General features: G+C 38.4%; 1 protein-coding gene across 2 annotated transcripts in view; it reads right to left on the bottom strand.

Annotated features, from left to right (window-relative positions):
- FNDC1 (fibronectin type III domain containing 1) overlaps positions 1–18,672 on the bottom strand; it is an 80,734-nt gene that overhangs the window by 47,003 nt on the left and 15,059 nt on the right. For both annotated transcript variants that reach the window (XM_032216735.1, XM_032216736.1), the window contains exons 2-4: positions 5,796–5,999; positions 4,262–4,360; positions 3,375–3,492 (exon numbers count right to left, since the gene is read on the bottom strand). In XM_032216735.1, the coding sequence (XP_032072626.1) occupies positions 3,375–3,492; positions 4,262–4,360; positions 5,796–5,999 (421 nt within the window). The remainder of the gene's footprint in view (positions 1–3,374; positions 3,493–4,261; positions 4,361–5,795; positions 6,000–18,672) is intronic.

Below are 18,672 nucleotides of genomic sequence, written 5' to 3'. Positions count from 1 at the left end.
TGTGCTATTTGGAACCCTGACACCAATATTTGGCAAACATGTTTTTACACATGTGTGCTGGCCTAGATACTGGATTCATACTATTATATATGGTGGACTTGCCCAAAGACAAAAAAAAAATTGGATGAAGATATATACATGGTGAGAGAAAATGATAAAGCAAATATACGTTTAAAACCAGAACTATTTTTGTTAGGTATTTTCTGATAAAAATATAATAAAATATTAAATATTTTAAAAAGTTAATAATAAAAATATAATAAAATATTTAATATCTAATATTGCATGTTTTGACGGCAGCGAGAATTGTATTTGCACAACATTAGAAAAATGAGGAAATTCCTTCAGACAAAATATAATAAAAAAATATTAGATTGTGTGGAAATTGATAGGTTAACATTAAAGATAAAGGATACAGAAGACACAAAATATTTTTAAACTTGGGATTTGTTCTACCACTGGTTAGATAGTAAAAGTAGAAATTAAAAGTTGAAAGAATACTATTATATACAAGTAAAGATGATGATGATGATGATGATGATGATGATGATGATGATGATGATGATAATCTTTGGTGAGATTCGCAGCGTTTGGGGCTAGTTGGTAGCTCAACAGCTTGAGTCCTAACCAAGGACCTAAGAACTGTTAAGGTAACATCGGAAGATATAAGCTGTTCCAAGTAGGGTGGTTTTTTGTAGAATCAGAATGTTCAAGTCCGATAAATATAGAATTTCCAAATAGCGAGGTAGCCCTTATTTATTAATTATTTATCATTTATATACTTATTATTTATATTTATTATTTAAGTATTTAAATTTTAAACATATATATTAAAGAAAATGTATAAATAAAAACATTTTTTAAAAGATAATAATTTCAAATTACTGTTGACTTGCTGAAGTTCTTGCAAGTCTACCCCTTTCAACTCAACAAATCTTGTTAAAGAATGCTTTACAAGTGTCTTTGCATGGAAGAAATACTTCCAGTTTGAGACAACTGCCAAAAACTTCACAATGGAGTTTAGACACCCAATTACTGTAGGTATATTGAATATGACATCAGGACTGTAAAGTCATATTGGCTTTATGGTTAAGGGGCAACAAATCAGTCAGATTTCTTTTTCCTTAAAGCAGTGGTTCCCAAACTTTTTCAGTCCACTGCCCCCTTGGTGCTACAAATTAATCCTCAGTGTCCCCACCCAGTGGTAGAATTTACTACCAGTTCTGTGGGCATGGCTTGATTGGCGTGGCTGGGGGGGGGGTCATATGACTGGGCGGTTTGCACGATGGAAGGAAGATAGTAACAATACAATTCAAAACTGTAACAATTAATTGCACATTTATTCAAAATACAATTTAAAAACCTTTTTAGTTAATGTTAATTCAACAAAATTGTTGAACATCATCCAGTGATACCAAGTTTTCAAAGTCTGATAGTCATTTATCAAGAACCTTAGTAACTAGTAACTTAGTAAACTCAATAAAATTTAGTAACTTCACTGTTCAGTAAATTCTTAATGTGATGGATGGGCTTGATGAAGTGATACCAGTTTCCCAATGTCTGGTTTTAGGTCACTTAGCAGGAGTCTTAAATCACCACGTTCAGTAATCTGGAGTCAATTTCTTTGCTTGGAGAGAAGTTGGATGACCACACTGAAGCCACGTTCCACCAAATATGATGTTGGAAATGCAACAAGGAGCTTCTTAACCACTCTCCATAGTGCAGGATTGCAATCAGAATTTTCTTTCTGTAACCAAAACTCTTAGTACGATTTCTTAAACTTTGGCTTCAGCTCAATGTCATTTTGCAGCTCTATGAGATGTTCCTCCACTACCCCATCTTCCTCAGTATCTGAAAATGGATTTATCACCCAATCTGGAATTTCCATCAAAAGAAGATCCTGATATCGCTCACACATATCTTTATGCAGCATGTCCAAATGGTCACAAAAAACGTGAAAATCATCATCTTGTATCCCACCTTTCTCTTCTAGCTCAGACAAGCTCGGAAATTGGTATAGCTGGTGATGGCCTATATTGCTCTTGAATAGAGTTAACTTTGAAATAAACATAGAGATGACAAATTTGGCCTTCATAAGATTGACCTCATTTCCTTGCAACTGCAAATTCACTTCATTAAACTTTGTAAATAGTTCTGATAAATAAGCAATGTCATGCCTGATCTCTTTGAGTTCACCACTGAGCAAAGCATTCTTGTCTTCAAAAAACTCCACAACCGTATTAAAAAGATTGTAAAAACATCTCACACAGTTGCCTTTTGATAGCCAATGAACTTCTGTATGAAGCAGCAAATGATCAAGATTCTAGGAAGGGAAGGAGCAGCATAGCAGCAGCCAGAGACCTCAATTACTTAATCAGAATAGAGCTGGAAGAGACCTTGGAGGTCTTCTAGTCCAACCCCTGCTCAATCAGGAGCAATCCTATACAATTTCAGACAAGTGGCTATCTGGTCTCTTCTTGAAGCCTCCAGTGATGGAGCACCCACAACCTCTGGAGGCAACTTCTGTGCCACTGATTATTTGTCCTCACTATTAGGAAGTTTCTCCTTAGTTCTAGGTTGCTTCTCTCCATGATTAGTTTCCATCCATTGTTTCTTATCCTGCTTTGGAGAACAGGTTGACTCCATCTTCTCTGTGGCAGCCCTCAAATAATGGAAGACTGCTATCAGGTGTCCCCAAGAGACACATGTCCTAAGTCAGCCTTGGACCACATTCCCCCCCCCGCCCTCCTGGTCCCTGCGCCAAGGCTTGTCCGGTCCCCGAAGGGCATCTGGCGCAGTTGCTGCTTCGCCCACCGCTGGCCAGGAGAGGCGGCAGGAGGAGATGGAACCCAGGCTGCACAATCCTCCACTTGTTATGGAGCGAATGAAGAGAAAGATAAATTGGGCAAGGAAGCAGGATGGCCTGCAGGAAAGAACTGCGTGGGGAAGGGCCGCAGCTGGCCATCCAGCCCGGCACCCACTGCTCCAAGCGAGCCATCAGGAAAGGGAAGGACAGGGCTTGGGGGGCATTGTCCACTTCTTGGGGATAAGAGCCGTGGCCTCGGGCACCTGCCCGCCTCCTACCCTACAAACTCATGACAGACTTGGAAGGGACCTTATAGTTCATCTAGTGATCTAGTCCCTTGCCTCTTAGCACCCCCCTGCTGCTCCCCTTGCCTCTTAGCATCCCTCTACCACACCCCTTGCCTCTTAGCACCCCCCTAAGTCCCCCAGGGGACAGTACCCCCCCACTTTGGGAACCACTGCCTTAAAGTATCATCCAACCATGCTAGATTTCCAAAGCTTCAAGTAACAAGCTAGAATTGCCATACCTATAGCAAGCCTATTTAAAGAGCCCAAATAATGCTTAGTACCTAGAGGAGATGGGTCTTTTCTGCTTTTCACTGGACGGATCCGTCCATGTGACCAGTACTGAGTGAGAGGACATGACTCGAACAGCAATGTCTTTCGTTTCTTCCAGTTCATCTTCCTCTGAAATGAGACAATGGGATTTATGAGTGTTTGGGACATGAATATGGAAATTGATTTTAAAAAGGGAGAATCTTACATAGTCACTGGGATAGGGAGTAGTTCCAAATTCTTCTAGACAAAGAGTCAGCATTCTGACTATTGGCTAAGAATCCAAGATGAGGAAAAAAAAATAAGAGTTCGAATTGGCTTTTCTCCTCCTCCTTAACTTTCAAAAGTAGAAAAATATCAAATTCCCTCCCTTTTTTCCTAAAACTACCAAAAATTGCTGTGGCAGCACTTGACTGATTCTAAGAAAAATGTTTATTTATTTACACATTTATTTGTTTATTCAGTCAAGTAGTCTATAAAAGTCTCCGGATGATTTACCATATAACAATATGAGATAAAAGCAAAACAAAAGTGAAAGTATTTGTCAGTACAACCAGACAGCACCTGGCTTAACTATCAAGGCTGTTTATAAGAGACTTTGAAGGCTACAAAATTTCTGAAGACAAAAGATTTTTTTTCACTCAAAGTGAACAGAGCTATCCTTTGCCTGTAGTATTTTCCACTTCCAACTACTGTGCAGCAGCTGTTCTAATTGATGCTTGCCGGAGAAACTGAGGCTGCAACCCAGAGAATTTCTTGGGAGTCATTATTCCAATATATTCCAAGGTCACTAGATTGTCTTCCCTTGTGCTAACTTGAGTTTCACTTTCTAGCAAAAAAAAAAAAAAGTAATTATATAATAATATGACTTGCCAGTTTGCACACCGATTTCCAAACTTACCTGGGACTTTCCTCTTGCTTAATACAGCCTGATGTACTGGTTGAGTCCGCCCTTGGAAGTTCCTCGAATGTGGTGAAACCAGATATACTGATTCAGATGCTGCACACAACAAAAAACATATACACGATTCAATATTTTTATTATGGCAAAGATTAAATGTCAACAGTGCTTGGCCTGTTAAGGATAAAATAGAATAGAGCAACACAGTTGGAAGGGATCTTGGAGGTCTTCTAGTCCAACCCCCTGCCTAGGCAGGAAACCCTACACCACTTCAGACAAATGGTTATCCAACATCTTCTTAAAAATTTCCAGTGTTGGAGCATTCACAACTTCTGGAGACAAGTTGATTAATTGTTCTAAATGTCAGGAAATTTCTCCTCAGTTCTAAGTTGCTTCTCTCCTTGATTAGCTTCCACCCATTGCTTCTTGTTCTACACTCGGGTGCCTTGGAGAATAGTTTGACTCCCTCTTCTTTGTGGCAACCCCTGAGATATTGGAACACTGCTATCATGTCTCCCCTAGTCCTTTTTTCATTAAACTACACATACCCAGTTCCTGCAACCGTTCTTTTTAGTCTCCAGTCTCCTAATCATCTGAGGATGAAAGCCTCTGTTTCAAAGAATTGAGATTGATTGCCCTTGACAAAAACTGCAGTCAGACCAAGCACTAATACCAATTTTGTCAGCTATTGTGGGCAGGGGTCTCCACGGCAAGAGTAAAACAATGTCAAATCCTCACATATCATTTTTAGGGGCAGCATTCTGAAGTGAAGCTCCAGATAAAACTTAAAAAAGTAAAGAAAAGAAAAAGGCCCCACCTGAAGCTTTATTTATTTAAATTCTTATGACATGAATGCCATCTACCCCTCCCAACTAATTAATGAATTTAATAAATAGCTAGCAATATATGCCAACATTTATTTCTGATGGACGTAAGTTAGAAGTGGAATAAACCTGGATTACAAATGTTCCACTTAGTTTTAACACTGCAAAAATACCTCTTCTTTGAAGTCACTGCAATTTTAATCAAGTCTTTTATTACCAACACCTTCCTTTCTGAGTACCCCATCATATTTCCTCTTTTTTATAAGATACAATTGTTATTTTATTGCTTGGTGGCCATGGAAGAAATTTGGCTTAACTCAGAGGTCGTATTCTACTGGTTTGGACCAGATCACCCGAACTGGTAGCAGAAATCATGGGTGGCTCCACCGACCCACGCCCGGCTCTATGGCATCCCATTTAGGCCCATTTTTTGTGCACGGTCACATTTGCGAACCGGTAGGGAAGATAAATATATACCACCCCTGGCTCAACTTTGTTCTTTGCAGTTTAGAACTACTACAATCAATGATATAATCATTTGTTATCGATTATAAAATGTATTTTTGTAAATATAATCATTTGTTCTGGTGAATGAAATATCAAACGCATTATCAAGGAGGAGAGATTAAATGGTTTTTTCATAACAAATAAAACAACGTAACAGTGAGAACAACAAGCAGATGGTCAAAAACTTTCACATAGACACACACCTATTTTTTTAGCATAATGGGCTCTTTCTTCTTTTGGCATAGATTTAAAACTCAGTTTCCTGTTGCTCTCCCAATATCCATGACGATAACCTGGGTATCTCCGCGGGCTTGAGTTTGCCGAATGGGATGGCCTCCATGGAATGGACGACCTGCCAGATGATGAACGGAAGCGTGTTCTCAAAGGTCTGTTTGGCACTTTCTTTTCTTAAAAAAATGTAAAAAACACACAAACACGCAAGTAAACAGTTACTCTGATGCATTCTTTCTGCGTCCACTGAAAGACCAACTTTACAAAATTGTACTATTCATTTGTTGAAAAAGGAACTGCTAATATGGGGATTTTGAATGAAAATAGAGAAATATCTCTCTCTCTCTCTTCTATCATCTATCTATCTCTATATCTATATCATCTATATCATATCTATCTATCTATCATCCATCTATCTATCATCTATCTATCTATCTATCATCTATCTATCTATCTATCTATCTATCTATCTATCTATCTATCTATCTATCTATCTATCTATCATCTTCCAAATTGCTAACCAAACCAAACTAATAATTCTGGTGGTTTTTGCCAAGAAGTTTGCTCTGGAAAGAATATAGAGTCGGTTGCTGCTTTTAAATACTTCAGGGCGTCAAAGACATCTGGAATACAGATCGCGTAGTGCAGTTAGTCTTAAGATCCTCAAATGCTATTAAACTTTTTTTTTTTTTACACAGATGAAGGTGTAGAAATCCCTGTGGCAGCAAACTCTGAAATCAAATCCTCTGCAGCGCAGAAGTAAGAATTTATGCCAAGAAAAAGTGTTGGAATCAATGCAAACACATTTTTTTTGAGTTCTCACTACACCAAATGGACTTCAATGTCCAATTAAAAGTTGAGAGATGAATGTCCAAAGTCCAGGTAAGGGCCTGGAAGATAGGGATAAACTCCTGGTTGCAAATCCAGGTTTTTTTTCAGCTGGACTGACCCCTTTAATTTTCACAGATAATTTCCCTTCACCAAGCAACAGGCTGTGCATCCAGGTGTTAGCATTATATGAGTTTTGTCCACTATTCCTAATATTCCTAGAAAGCTAAAGAACTGCTCACCCAAGGAATACAAGATATGGTGTTAACAAATTAACAAGCTGCCTCTCCATGGCAGAAATTGGATAAATCAGGGTGTTTGCCAACAAACAAAATATTTACAGACCCTTATTTTCCCCAGAACTGCATTTTTTAAAGCCAGGCACAATTAGCTTATAATTCACATTGCAAGGCAAATACTCTACAATCCCATTAAATCAAATGCACCTGCCTATGTAGGCACAAAGAAAAAACATTTCACATGAATTATTACACTGTACATTTTACAGGGATAGCAGGTCCATTTATATTGGCCCTAATAAAGAGATTCCCAGGAAGGTCCCATATCTCCACATGAATTTTCTCTTAGAAGACACAAGACCTGCTATTAACTGCATGATTGCCAATTTTTACATTGCTGTAATGAAAATAAGATATACAATAAAATAAAATATTAGACATAACCAGTTCCAATTGTAATTACTTTTGCCTTATTTCTTATTAAACATCTTAGAAATCTGCAAATTTTAATTATTTGACATAGTTTTAGATAAGCCCGGGATTTCAAACTGTCCATATCAGAGCTACCCTAGGGATGTCTCCCCTAAATACAACACAAAAAGTTTTGTGCATCTACTATGCAACATATCATACAGATCTTTTTTGAAGGTTCATATGAGATATTACTTTGTCACACTGAATCACACCCACCCAATCCCAAATTCAGATAATTAGGCAATAGAGACACTACAAAAATATTGCAAATTTTTAGACTGTGTTTTAGCTTGTTTATTCACTTGTTCTGTTCTTTATCAACAAATGTATTCTGGTGAAATATATTGAAGAACAAAAGAGCTACCTAGATAACTAAGAAGAGCTACCTGGATAACGGATATGGTAGCCATCTGGATCGCTGGGGCAGAACAGTAGGTGTTTTGTTTATTTTGTGTGCATTTCACAGCAGCTGCCCCAAATTCAACTTCATTCTACCCCCAAAATGATGCTATAGGACACTGCACACCAGAACAACTAGACACAAGGACAGTTTTTCCCCGAATGCCATCACTCTGCTTAACAACTAATTCCCACAACATTGTCAAATAATTTACTAAGACAGCATTACTATTATTCTTCTCTCCCTTACTAGTATCTATCTCTTCCAACTTATTACTGTAACCATGTTGCTTGTATCTTTCAATTTATATTGTTTTTAATTGTTTCCTAATACGATTTGATAGCTTATTATTAACCTTGACTATCACTAAGTGTTGTATCTTTTTATTTTTGATGAATTTATTTTATTCTCCTTATGTATACGGGGAGCATATACATCAAAGACAAATTCCTTATGTGTCCAATCACACGGCCAATAAAGAATTCTATTCTATTCTATTCTATTCTATTCTATTCTATTCTATTCTATTCAATAAACATGTTTTCTCCATGAGTATGGAACCTATTGCAAGGTTTTCCAACCATTATTGTGCCTAGGATAGCATTCTAAAGTGTATGTTTTATGTATTTCAAATATGTAGTCATAGAGATGGCACTGTTTAGTCAACCATCTTAGATCTCAGAGGAGGAGGAGGTTGTTCTGCTGCTAAATTTGTACTTAGTTTCCTGAATAGCAATAGCAATAGCACTTAGACTTATATATCGCTTCACGATGCTTTACAGCTCTATGTGGTTTACAGAGTCAGCATATTGCCCCCAACAATCTGAGTCCTCATTTTACCAACCTCGGAAGGCTGAGTAAACCTTGAGCCTGTGAGATTTGAACTGCCAAATTGCAGGCAGCCATCAGTCAGCACAAGTAGCCTGTAATATTGCATTCTAACTTCTGCGCCACCAATATGAAATCCCAAGATGCAAGCTAAATTAGAAAGTTGTGAGTCGATATTGGATTTGCTGAGGACAACTGGAATAGCGATCACAGAGGAAGACAATGGCAAACCATTTTTGTATTGTGCCAAGGAAGCTATATGAACATGCCCCTTCTTTCCTAGAAGACAAGATCAGTTCAAGGGAGTCCTGAAAAATACAGTATGAATTAGCTTTAATTTGTCACATGACAAAAGGCTTGTTTTTGTAGCTGTCCAGTTACATTTTGCTACCTTAAGTAGAAAAGAACATTAGAATAAGTCTAGAATAGCAGTTACTTCCAAATGACCAAATCATTGAAAAGAAACTGGTGAAAATAAGCCAAGCTAAAGATCTGTTAAGATGATAAAAATCAGCTGGTACAAAATCAGATTTTCAGAATAGGAAATTAAAGACTTTTTAGATATCAAAGAATTAACAGTAGAAAAGGAGTAATTTTTCCTCCAAGAAGAATAAATTGTTATTTTATAAATATAATTTGATGTGGAACATTCCAACATGTCTTACTCTATGAAATAAGCATGCATGCTCAGATGGAACCAATGGTACCCAGATGCACCAATATGTTTTTGGCACAATGTAACAATCAAAGAACCAACTACATTTCTGATATGCTACAAAATATGTAAGAATGAGCCGACATGCTTATACAGCAACAAAACACATACTTGTTCATTGAGGAACATTGTATAATGTAACTAAAGGCAATCTAAGTAGACACCGTTTATATGGTGAGCCTGTAATCTACAACAGCTCCCAAGATACATTAGCTGCATTTTCAGTATTTGCCAAGCATAGATCCATATACCATTACTTCCCATAATAAAACTGTTAGTTGAAATATTGTACAGATGATGAAAAACCACAATGAGAAAAGGCCAAAAAAGAGCAATTGAGAGTCAAGGCATGCATTTAAATTGGCTGAGCTACAGAAATAAACCACATGAGTTGAAGAAGAAAAAACATCAGCAGCTCAGGTTGTTAATGAGAAGATTTGACATGCAATCTTTTAACCGCCAGTAGATAGACACAAACTGTAGCACACATAATGGAGATGAAATAAGAGGCAATATAATGAATTCAAGATCCAAGCATTAAGATATTGCAATAGCGGAGCAAAGTTGAAAGGGCTCAATCATGTAGTGATGGTAAATGAGGTGGTAGGAAAATTGCAAGTTATATGTAGTGTAGTCAGAGAAAAGAAAAGAACACAAACATATTTTTTAAACTGAAAAGGTTATTCAACTAAAGGCTATTTATAGGCAATCCTAAACATTGAAGATGGGTTAAATTCAGATAAAAACAAAAAAATGCACATATTTATGTAAAACAAGATGGGCAACTATTGCCCCTTTATGACCTGTGGCCAACCATGCTAGCTCAGGAATTCTGGGAGTTGAAATCCACAGGTCGTAAAGGGGCCATAATTGTTCACCCTTGATTTAAAAGAAATACATCCAATTCACCGTAAAACCATATACTAAAAAAAACAAAACAGGACTGGATAAAATGAACAGCACTTACCAAGGCTAGCAATCTAAACTCCAATTTAATGAACAAACCATTGAATGCCCCACATAAAGAAATGTGCTCTTTAGATGTACTGAACAGTTCAAGGGATCCTTAATAAGACAAGAATACTGAGTGAAAGTGAATTTCATGACTTGTGAGAAGGGCATGCAATCATCTGGCATAGGATTGGTCTCAAGTGCTCTTCAAGCAGATCAAATAATGTCTCAGAAATTGTTGGTCATTAAATAAGGCCAAAGAAGGATCACTTACCTAAATAAGAAGATACATGGCAATTATCCTTTGAACTACTCTTTGGTAAGCTACACAGGAGAAACTATTCTTATTTTTCTACAATGATCTGCAACTACATAATGCTAATCACACAGGGCCCTCTAGGAAAATCAAAATGGTACAAAGATGCTTGGAGTATGATTATGCCGTCAGTTAGTCCTATAGTGTGTGGTGTGGGAAAGCAGTTACGTGTATGCAATGGCATCTTTGCATTTGCCCTAAAAGGTCCCAAAGTCAGTAAAGCTACTTTTCCTTTAAAAGAGGGTCCCCAAACCATGACAACTTTAAGACGTGTGGACTTCAACTCCCAGGATTCCCCAGCCAGCAAGTTGCCAAGCAGGGGAACTCTGACTTAGAACCTATGCCATGCGTCCACTTCCTTTGGCATATTTGTCCAATTAGGCATCGATACAAGATCTTGTTTGCCTTCTGCTACTCATATTCTTCCTTCTCCCACCAAAAATCCACATGCTTTGCACAGCTTCCCTGCTTTACCTTTGCTTTATCAGTTGCTTTTAATCGGAATCCATCAAGCCAACTTTAAATCCCTACTTTCAGACCTCAACCTCTGGATGTCATGAAGCAATTATTAAGATAGTCAGTATGATCTTTATTCTTCTCTGCTTTAACCTGTATGCAGAAGGAGGAATGCCGGTTGTCCCGATCCCTTAAACTGTTTGCACAGGATCTGGAGTACCAAATCTCTAAAGCAATGGCCCCCATCTCCAATCACAAGTGCATGGACCAGCACCAAGCGGCAGTATGCCAGAAACCAGGCCATGCAAATAAGCAAACTCTCATCCATGGGATTCAGGTAACACACAAAATCACGCCCCCTCTGGTCCATGAAGAATCCTCTCTCCACGGAACCAGTCCCTGGTGTTGGGGGGCCCACTACTGTAGGATTCATTTGATGAAACTGCAGTGCATATATTGTGTACCTGGAACAAAGCAAGGAAGATGGGGCTGAACTCAGCTGCCAAGGAGGATATCATGGGAAAGAACAGCAGAGAGGTGATACTAGATTGGTATAAATGCTCCATGTGGAAAAGCTCTATTTTTCCTGGAAAATATAACAAAAAACTAAATGCTTCTTAAGCCTAAAAGAATGCGTACATCCCCTCCCTCCTTAGCACACCAGCAAATATTCTGAAACTCCCATGGGGGTACAATTCACGTGGATCCAGTTAACCATCTGTGTGTACATTAAGCAGCTTAATATTATTTTTTTTACATTCTTGGCATGTGGCTCAACCACTGTTGTATCCATGTCGCTGGCAAGCAGATCAGTCATAAAAGTGATTACTGACTTTTCTGCACACAAGAAAAAATGTAAGATTTTTATCTGATGCATAGTTTGAAAACTGGAGTTCCACAGGCAGATTGTTAAATATCAGTCCATTTGATACTCCTCCAAAAACCCACAGAGATGTTGTAATAAACCTGCCCATCTGCCAGTGAAAATGAATTTAAAGATGCTGTGGCTCATAATATATATCTCACCTGGATATAGCAGTAGCTGTGAATCCTCTTGAAGAGTAATTTTGCTGGCAACTCTATTAGGTCAACCTTCCATTATGGTATTAAATAGCCATATCTGAAGGTTCTATGGGCTTGGTGCTTTCATATCCTGCTATAACTCCCTGGTTTTCACTTTGCAATAAATGAGACTTATTACTGATCCTTGACAAAGACTGAATACATTGCTACTGGCCACATAATTTAATTCAACTTCTGCTGGTCTGGTTTGGCAGGAAGGAAGTCTGCAATCGATCAGTTTCTTCTGCACCAGTTGCAGACACCCTTTTCCAACTGGAACTAGTATAAAGACTCTTCGTGGGACAGAGGGCATGAAGAAAACTACAGCAGCCAAAAAGCCATATGGAAAGTAATCCATTTAAAACAAATGTGGCTGTAGAAAAGGATTTGCTTCTCTATCCTAGTTTTCTCTGGAGGCTTTTTAAAAGGGAAAAGATGAAGTGTACTACAGTATAGTAGTGGGTATTAATATGCATTCCTCCCTGTAAGTGTTTTTTTTCCAGTGAGACCAGTCTATCAGGGGAACCTGGTCTACCCAATTATGGGGCGGAGCATAATGCTTCCGCTTTTGCCTTTCAGCCCCAATCCAGCAGCCTTTGCAGGCAGTCGTTTCCGCAACAAACTACTATTTTTGTGTTGAAAGATTAAGAGCCTTAATCTCTCCCCTGGTATAGCCAACAAAGCAAGGAGAGCCCATGGCTTAGAGGTTAATATATCTACCTAATATGTAAGTAGCCCGGGTTCAAATCCCAGAAGGATATAGCTAGCTGATGAGAGCTAAATAGCTTGAAATAGATCTACACTAGTCTCCCTTTATTTCTTTGTTGGTAAATATAAATTCAACATTCCTCCCCATAGATTTGCTGCCTGTTGCATTTGCTTGCTAATCTGGTATCTAAAACATGGCATTCCTACCCAGTCCAATGAACCATGGAACAAGCTGCTTGATTGATCGGAGAAGAACCACTTGTTTCTGTCTCTCTCTCAGACCTGCATCGTCTCCTGGGCTTTAAGTCTTTGTCATAAGAAAGAGGAAAGAGCAGTAAATCATAGGAAATGAAATTAGAAGGAGCTTCCAGAAATAATGATGGAAGAGAAATTTTGCTGAACAGAATCTTTAGGAAAATATTCCACTAAATATGTGAAACTTGGAAAGTACATAGTATAAGCTGAAATCTACACTCAGAACTTTCCAAAATATTTGAAAATTTAAAACATGCATTCAGGGAAAGTATACATGAAAACACAGTACTCTGCCAATAATTTGGTGTTGATTCTTAGCAACACAGATTTTCTTCATGGCAATATATTCCTAACTTGGTCCTTTAGATCTTCCAATCACCACTGTAACCAAGTCCATCTTCTTTTCTTCCACCTTTTCCAGCATTACAGACTTCTGTAGAGAACAAGGCGTAATATGTCCAAAGTAGGATAATTTCAGCCTGGTTATTTGTGCCTTGAGTGCAAACTCTGAGTTGACTTTTTCAATGATCCATTTCTTTATTTTTCTTGGCTATCCATGATATTCCCAGGAATCTCCTTCAATACCACATTTCAAAAATGCCAGCACTCTTTCTATCCTATCTTTCCTATCATTAGTAAAACAGCTGTCTCAAGAGACAGATATTAAGCTGAGAAGTAGGGTACAATGTCACCTGTTCTGCACTGTACCCTGAGTGTTGTCTCTATAGTAGAATTGGGATTCCAGTATGATGGGGGGTTTGTATATATACAGTATTTGGGTTGTGTTTGGTTGTTGTTTTTTTGCCATATTGACCAGACTATAGAGGACACCAGTTTGTTTATTCATCAAATTTTTATAGCCATCTATGTCATGAATGTGACTCTGGATCAGGATCAGGGCTAATGTCACCTCAGGAGTGTGCTCATATTTGCAAACCGGTAGCAAAAGTAAGTTGATTTCACCCCTGGTTTGGAGGCCCGTATAACTCTAAAATGACTGAACAGGGGTTTGAACCTGAATTTCTTTACTCAACATTCAATGTTTCCTCTGTCCTGTACTGGCTTCAGAGCAAGTTACCACAATATTAATAAAAGGATAGGTTGGAAGAGAGAAGAGGAGAATGATGTAGAACTGAAATGCTATGAATTTTTACATAACACAAACCCCAGTGTATGCAGTGGCATGTACCCTTAAGTAAACATGTGCTGAAACAAGAAAAATCATAGGACAGAAGAAATGGATCAACCCAGAGTAATTTAAGGTCACTTGGCAGACATCTCCACTGGATCACATAGGAATCTAAGGCTATTCACATTATAGATCTCTAGCATAAGGTGACCAGATTTTCAGATTGATAAAGAGGGACACCTTTGACCGGGGCAGCAAGGGGGGGGCTTGATTAAAAATTTTATATGGAGCAACAAAAATTTTCATATAACGCAAAAATAGTATTGTATTTTTTTTATTTCAACATAATTACAATTTACAAATATAAATTGTAACTCTTGCCAAACATCAACATTTTGATCATGTGACCATGAGGATGCTGCAACGGTCACTAAGTGTGAAAATGGTCGCTAAGTGTGAAAAATGGTAATCAGTCACTTTTTTCAATGCCATTGTAACTTTGGTCACTATACCACCTTTCTTGCCACTGTTCTTAAGTGAATAACTGCAGCTGGTATTTTGTACTTTGGATAGAATCTTTTTTTAAATAGTCTAAGGCAATTTAAAAAAAGAATCCACACAGAATAAATTGAAGTAAAACATTTCAAAGTATTGTGCATAGAATTTTTAAAAATGGTTTTGGACAGAATCTTTTTTTAAATAGTCTAAGACAATTTAAAAAAAGAATCCACACAGAATAAAATTTTTAAAAAATCCTATGCACAATGAATAAAATATTATTTTAAAATACATTAAAAAAAGAAAAGAACAAAAACCCAACTAACTTACAAGCAGGCAAGTCAATCCAGAATGATGTAGATGTTAATACAAAGAACTGAGCAAATTAAATGATGAAATTAGTCAGGGAAATATTTTTCAAAGAAACTTTGCCACCATTTTTTTCCACACGAGCCGACCTCCAACCTCCGTGCCCTTCCCCTCCAGAAAATCCAGGAAGTAACACTCGCGGCTTCTCTAGCCAAGTATTTCCTGGAGCTCTATGGTACTTGGTCATTTTTTCTTATAAAATGAGGTAACAGGCGCAGGGGGGGGGGTCCGTTTTCCTGCTTTAAAGTCTTAATATCTTCAATGAAAGTACTTAGACAGAGAGAGAGAGGTTAGTTAGACAGGGTGTCTTTTGTCTTGCCCCGGTTAGGATTTCTTAAGCAAATCCACTGGGCTTTCAACATGAAGCCAGAAAATCGGGACTTTTAAAAAATGCCCCGGGAAACGGGACAAATTGTTATAAAGCGTGACTGTCCCACTGAAATTGGGACGTCTGGTCACCTTACTCTAGCACCATCCATCCACTACTCTGCAGATACAGTACATGCCTAAAGCAAACACAGTTTACATTGAGGGTATTCTGGGTCAAAAAATATGTCTTAATTTATACAGAAAAGGAATTTATTCCAGCTTTTATTTATAAACCACACTTGTACATCTGTTTCTCCCAAAGGTTTTTTTTAAAGAGCAATTATACCTTCTTCCTTAAAAATCTAAATCACTCAACAGCCATACCACAGCTATTTAGTCATTATATTCAAAGGTCTGCCAGCTCGAGGATTTCATCCAATGGATTCTTAGATCACCCAGTACTCGGAAAAACTGTAGAGCTAGCAAATTAGAAAGCCAACCTAACCACCGTCCAATCGTTTTTGACTCACAGAGACAACCACATTTTCAAAAGCAGAAATATTTGATGTGACAAGTAAACAAAACAGAATGAAGACCTGTGGCGAAAGATAGGAAGATCAGAAACAATGTAGAATATCAGTATTAATGCAACTCAGAGGTGGACTGCTCCTGCTTTTACTACCAGTTTGCTTTGTGCCCGCTGCGTGCACATGCACAATTCAATGTAAATTGTTCTTCACATATGCACAGAACAATTTACTGTGAACTGCGCATGTGCACGCACTACTAAACAACATGCCAACAATGGCAGCGGCGACCAGGGAACCGGTTTGGGGATGTGGCCAGCCTGGGTTGCTGCTGGTTCTGCAACCCAAGCCTAAATTCCACTACCAGTTTGGCCGAAAAGGGAGCAACCCACTTCTGATGCAACCTCTTAAATACAGTGAATACTAAATGCAGTGAATACAGTAGAACAGGCCTACGCAGAATAATTCCACAAGAATAGATGAGATAATCTGTTTTAAGAAGCAGGCTAATCTTGTATATTAAAAAAGCAGTGTTTTATAACTCTCAAATCTCCCCTTGAAGAATCTTGGAAACTTTCATTTTGGAAACTGGTAGCTAAAACCAAACACTAGGGGTGGGGAATGCTTATGAAAACCTTCATAAAGGTATCACATGTGGAGAACAGCTCATAACAGCTGCTAGAAGTCCAACATCACCATTCACATGATTCCTGCTGCAAATCACCAATGACATATCAGACAAAGAAATATATATTGTCAGGCATTCCCTGAGAATATGATCTTTTTATGATTTTAGCCCTATAGCCAAGAAGGAGCATGCTCTCCGATGCTTGTGGATCTTCTTTATGGAATAGTATCTTCTTCTCCTAGGTGTATTTCAAGCTCAGAGGCAAGGCCTAGATGCATCTCAGAGGTTCTAGCGCTGAGGGCTATATGAGGAAAAGATTAATTTGGATAGAGAAACACAGAGCCAATTAGGTGTAGCAGTAAAGGTGATCCTAGATCAGTGATGACTAACCTTTTTGTTGTTGTGTGCTGAAAGCATGTGTGTGTCCGCAACAGTGCATGTACACTACACCCATAATGCAATGTGCACATGACACACACATACCTGTGTGCCCTGCCCCCGTGCATGCCCCCCCGCACCCTGTTTGGGCCTAGCAGGCCTCCCTGCAACCTCCTGCGACCAAAAATGTCTTCTGCATGCGCAGCAGAGACCCTAAAATCAGCTGGCCAGCAAGAAGTGCACACACATGTACAGTGGAGCTGAGCTAGGGCGACGGCTCGTGTCTCCGCAGAGAGGGATCCACGTGCCACCTGTGGCACGTGTGCCATAGGTTTGCCATCATGGGTTTAGACCATAGAAGGACCACTCTACGTCCTTTCTGGTTTTCTGATTTTTCCCACCCTTCATCGCAGGACAAAATTGTGTTTTGTCGTCTTGTGATATAAAGCATGAAGATGATTCAGAAAATGAAGGTTTACTGAATACCAAAGAAACCAAGCTGATCTATAAGAAAGACCAAATGATGAATAAAAAACATATGGCAAAATGAAATATTACATAGCCAGTTACACGTATAAAAACTAGCAGGAAGAGCAGATAAGAACAAGACCTGGCAATAGCTAAGAGCAGGATAGTTGAAGAAAGAGACAGAGGGGCTAATTCTCGCTGCACAAAACTAAACCTTAAGAACAAACGCATAGAAAGCCAGGATTGAGAAGACAGTAACACACAGCAAATGTTGCCTCTGCAAAGAAGCTGAAAATAATAATGATAAATGTTAGGAATATAATCTAACGGTTGGGTTAGCAATATATAAATCATGTAACAATGCTGCACCTGTTTCTTTAAACCATGCTGTAAATGTGATTGATTGCTATTTCCTCAATCAGCCGTAAGATGGAGCCAGAATCACTGTTAGATACTGATCTGATCTGAGGGTTTTGGAAGCTGCCTGTTAGAAGTGCCGTATTGTGATCAGCGTGAGCTATTGTAAGTTTTGCAACTACTAGCAAACTTTGTGTACCAGACTGTTTGTATGATTATGGACTATGTTATTTGGATTATCCCTTAACTGAAAGACATTGATGACTGACTGTCTTAACTGTGTATGACTTGGATTGTTTGATGGACTCTGATACCTTTATTTCCACGAAAGTAAAAGTCTATTTAAACTGCAGTGTCTCTGTATGCTGGTTTGTGTGTTCACCAACACTAAGGTGACCAGATTTTCAGATTGGTAAAGAGGGACACCTTTGACCGAGGGGGGGGGGGGTGATTAAAAATTTTATACGGAGCAACAAAAATTTTCATACAACGCAAAAATAGTATTGTAATGTTTTTTTTATTTCAACATAACTACAATTTACAAATATAAATTGTAACTGTTGCCAAACATCCGAATTTTGATCACGTGACCATGAGGATGCTGCAATGGTCACTAAGTGTGAAAATGGTCATCAGTCACTTTTTTCAATGCCATTGTAACTTTGGTCACTATATCACCTTTCTTGCCACAGTTCTTAAGTGAATAAATGCAGCTGATAAGTTAGTAACATAAGTGAATCTGGTTTTCCCATTTGACTTTGTCAAAAGGCGATTATATAACCCCAGGACACTGAAACCATCATAAATACGAATCTGTTGCCAAACATCAAAATTTTGATCGCGTGACCATGAGGATGCTGCAATGGTTGCTAAGTGTGAAAATGGTCGCTAAGTGTGAAAAATGGTCATCAGTCACTTTTTTCAATGCCATTGTAACTTTGGTCACTATATCAC

This window comes from Thamnophis elegans, chromosome 4, assembly GCF_009769535.1.
Source record: "Thamnophis elegans isolate rThaEle1 chromosome 4, rThaEle1.pri, whole genome shotgun sequence".
Classification (NCBI taxonomy): Eukaryota; Metazoa; Chordata; class Lepidosauria; order Squamata; family Colubridae; genus Thamnophis; species Thamnophis elegans.
Note: the sequence above shows the minus strand (reverse complement) of the source record. Positions and strands in the feature narration are given on the sequence as shown.